This window comes from Xiphias gladius, unplaced genomic scaffold (assembly GCF_016859285.1).
Source record: "Xiphias gladius isolate SHS-SW01 ecotype Sanya breed wild unplaced genomic scaffold, ASM1685928v1 HiC_scaffold_1475, whole genome shotgun sequence".
In the NCBI taxonomy this organism is placed as follows: domain Eukaryota; kingdom Metazoa; phylum Chordata; class Actinopteri; order Istiophoriformes; family Xiphiidae; genus Xiphias; species Xiphias gladius.
In genome coordinates, this window is record NW_024401805.1 from 161,080 (window position 1) to 164,734 (window position 3,655).

The 3,655-nt window shown below is 48.2% G+C and overlaps 1 protein-coding gene across 1 annotated transcript; it reads left to right on the top strand.

Annotated features, from left to right (window-relative positions):
- The first annotated feature begins 693 nt into the window (after nt 1–693).
- trim63a (tripartite motif containing 63a) lies at nt 694–2,425 on the top strand. Its single transcript, XM_040123083.1, has one exon. The coding sequence runs from the start codon at nt 766–768 to the stop codon at nt 1,774–1,776; it is 1,011 nt and encodes a 336-aa protein (XP_039979017.1). The 5' UTR covers nt 694–765; the 3' UTR covers nt 1,777–2,425.
- The last annotated feature ends 1,230 nt before the right edge of the window (nt 2,426–3,655 follow it).

Here is a 3,655-nt window from a genome sequence, read left to right on the forward strand (position 1 = left end):
ACCTGTGTGACTGGTCCTTCTGGTTTTTCTTTTCCTGTTGCGCTGTCTGTACTGTAGACTGTATATAGGTAGTGTGGATATTGTAAAAATTTTTAAACAGAGAACGAGGATAATGTAAAACGTATTGTATGTATTTGGTGTATTTCATCTATCTCTATTTCCACTGTTTTGCCAGATTGCCAAAGAGAAAATTCCAATTTACGCAAATCCGATGGACAATAGTTTTAAAAAGTCTTATCTTATATTCTAAATAGCATAGAATCTGATAAATATGGAAGCGAATTAAAGACAGGGTCAAATATTTGAGGGATTAAAACACCTGAAGAGAAAAACAAAGTTCAAAAGACGTGTTAATATTTCATTTTGAGTTTCAGGGGGAATTCACACAAATATTCATTCATACATCCTCATCAGTGGAGACACAACGTCTTCTAGGTGTAAACAGACTTTATGCAACATGTTGTTGTTATTTTTGTCTGAGGAGGATGAGGAGGGGGTGTGTTTGTTCTCACAGAAAAGGCCAGGCGGTGTTGGGGTGGGGGTGAGAGGGGGCGCCTGATCCTCAGTAAGGCATGTGCAGCAGCAGGAGTGGCTGCTGGGAGGCTATTTTCTCCGAATCAGTTTGACAAACAGCCGGCCGGGGGGGGGCAGGGTGTCCCTTCCCCAGGGGTATAAAGGCCGGGGGGCTTCAGACGGCGGCAGATTAAAATAAACCACAGAGAAGGACACAGAGAGTTGAAGAGAGCGAAGGACCAGAAGAAGAAGATGGACATCCAGACGGGTCAGGTGGTGCGTCCGGTCAGCGCCATGGAGAGTCTGGAGAAGCAGCTGAGCTGCCCCATCTGCCTGGACATGTTCACCAAGCCCGTGGTCATCCTGCCCTGCCAGCACAACCTGTGCCGCGGCTGTGCCAACGACCTCTACGAGTCCAGGAACCCCTACCACTTCTCAGGGGGGACCTTCCGCTGCCCCACCTGCCGCTTCGAGGTGGTCCTGGACCGGCACGGCGTGTACGGGCTGCAGAGGAACCTGCTGGTCGAGAACATCATCGACATCTACAAGCAGCAACAGGAGAGCCGGGGGGGCGACAGCGAGGACCCACCCCTGAAGGACAAGGACACCAAGGAGCCCAAGTGCAAGGAGCACGAGGACGAACGCATCAACATCTACTGCGTTACCTGCCAGACACCCACCTGCTCCATGTGCAAGGTGTTCGGTCAGCACAAAGACTGCGAGGTGTCCCCGCTGCACGCCGTCTACCAGAGCCAGAAGGGCGAGCTGCGAGCTGCCGTGGAGCTGCTGGCCGCGGGAAACAGCTGCGTCCAAGCAGTCATGTCTCAGATGGAGGACGCCTGCAAGCTGGTCCAGGACAACGGGGAGCTGCAGAGGAGGAGGCTGGGCGAGAGCTTCGACCTGCTGTACGCCATCATGGAGGAGAGGAAGGGTCAGCTGCTGGAGCACATCAGCCGCGAGGAGCAGGACAAGCTGTCCACCCTCAGAGCGCTGGCCGAGCAGTACAAGCAGCAGCTGCAGCTCAGCAACCAGCTGCAGGAGAAGCTGCAGCAGAGCATGCAGGGCTGCAGCGTGGCGGAGTTCCTCCTCACCGCCAAACAGCTGCAGGAGGAGGCCCAGCAGGCGGCCGGGGGAGCCCAGCTGCAGAGGCCCGAGCCCGGCTACGAGAGCATGGAGCACCTGAGCCTGGACACGCAGGAGGTGGAGGCCCTGCTCGCTCACATGGACTTCAGAGAGGATGACGGGGAGGAAGACCAGGAGTAACGTCAGAAGGAAAGACTTTGATCAGACGGTTTCGTGTCGGAGGAAGACCAGGAGGGCGACAGAAAAGGAAGACGTTGAGAAGACAGACAGCTTCGTGAGTGTTTTCACTCTCAGTCGGCGTCCTGGTCAGTGTCTGCAGACCAGGAGCCTGATCCAGAGTGAAAACGGTAAGAAAAGACTTTGATTGGACTGATCCTGGTCAGAAGAAGACCAAAACAGCAACAGAGAGCAGAAAACAGCGAGGAAACAGATTTGGTCCGACCTGACGTCGACGGAGAGTCAAAACCGTAAGAAAAGACGTTGGTTGAACTACTTCTGGTCGGAGGAAGCTGCTGCTGCTGCTTTTTCAGAAACTTCAGGTACTTGTGGAGGTAGAACGGAGTTGTGCAATCTTTTGAGAAAGTTTTTTACCCTTACAAAATGAAACATTTTGTATTTGACTTTTTATACTTTTCTATTTTGAATGTTTTTCTCACACTCGTCTTTCAAGTCTGGACAAAGTCTGGACTAGAGAGAGTTTTTATTTATCGTGTTTTGTCTATTTGTGAAACTGAAAACTTGAACTGCAAAATCTGCACTTGATTTCAGACTCTGCTGTTACTTTGAAATGTCTTTTGAAGGTGTGAATAAAGCTTTATTTGACTGTAAACCCTGTACTGTTCTCCTCATTCCTCAGGGACTCTCCCAGCTTCAAACAGAACCTAAAATACACAAAAACAAAAACAGAAAAGAAGAAAGCATCATAAGACAAAAGAGGAAAAAAGTAACATGAAACACAAAAACACAACATATGAAAAACCCAAAATGGATCATAAAGAAGCATAAAATAAAAAACAACAAAAATGCTAAACCAAACCAAACATTACAACATAACCCAAAAAATGTAACGTAAAAACAAAAACATGAAACTGGATGGTTTGTCTATTTGTTTGGCGATTTCAGACTCTGCGTTAACTTTGAAAAGTCTTCTCAAGGTGTGACTGAAGTGTTATTTTGGTTCTCAGGGACTCTCCCAGCCTCAAACAGAGTCTGTATTTAGCGGTGCACATGTTTTCCTATATTTACTGGGGTCAGCGAATGCCTCCTGGCCTTGTTTAGGCCTCTGTTGGTGTAAATTGAGGTTATTTATACCGAGTGGTGACAGGACGGGAATAGATGTGTTGAAGAGGGTTTTCTTTTTTTTTGGGGGGGGGGGGGGGTTAGTGGGGTCGTGTTTCATAGAGTGACCCAGCTGGACTGAGGCATGCTGGGAAACGGACGGGGGCTGTTCTCAGGGCTGTTTGTGGATGTGAAGAGGATGAAGAGGTCGACTCGGAGCCGTTTCCAGTCCTGAATCACATCACATCACACTCACTGTTTGATAAGGGTATGAAGTGTCGTTAGCGCCACAGATTAAACCACCAAAGAGACCGTCGTGACCTTTACGTGAGAGACACACGACACCCGCACACCGCCTTTTATTTTCACTGACTTTACCGACTTGATTCAGTAACAAGGGTGAAACTGTTGATTCACAGTCAGACTCCAGCAGGTATTTTTAAATCTGACAAATTTCACTCGTCCTTCAGCGCCTCTGAAATGGAGCCGACTCAGACCGTGCAGGAGTTGGTCAGCTAACAGCTCGTGTTTCCTACCCACTTAACACACGTATTATCACCAGTGTTTCTCACGACTGGCTTGGGTTTTTAATTTCCATTTTTTCGGACTGAAGTTTGTTTCCAGTAATCATTTGTTAGTTTTTAAGCACACGAGAAGGGACCGCTGATGAAAACCAGCCCTATTTTTTCAAACTTGGGTACATTAACATTTATTTGAATGTTCATGAACATTGTCCCAAAAATACATTTTTAAATGGCAAATGTTCTCTGGCTCCAGCTTT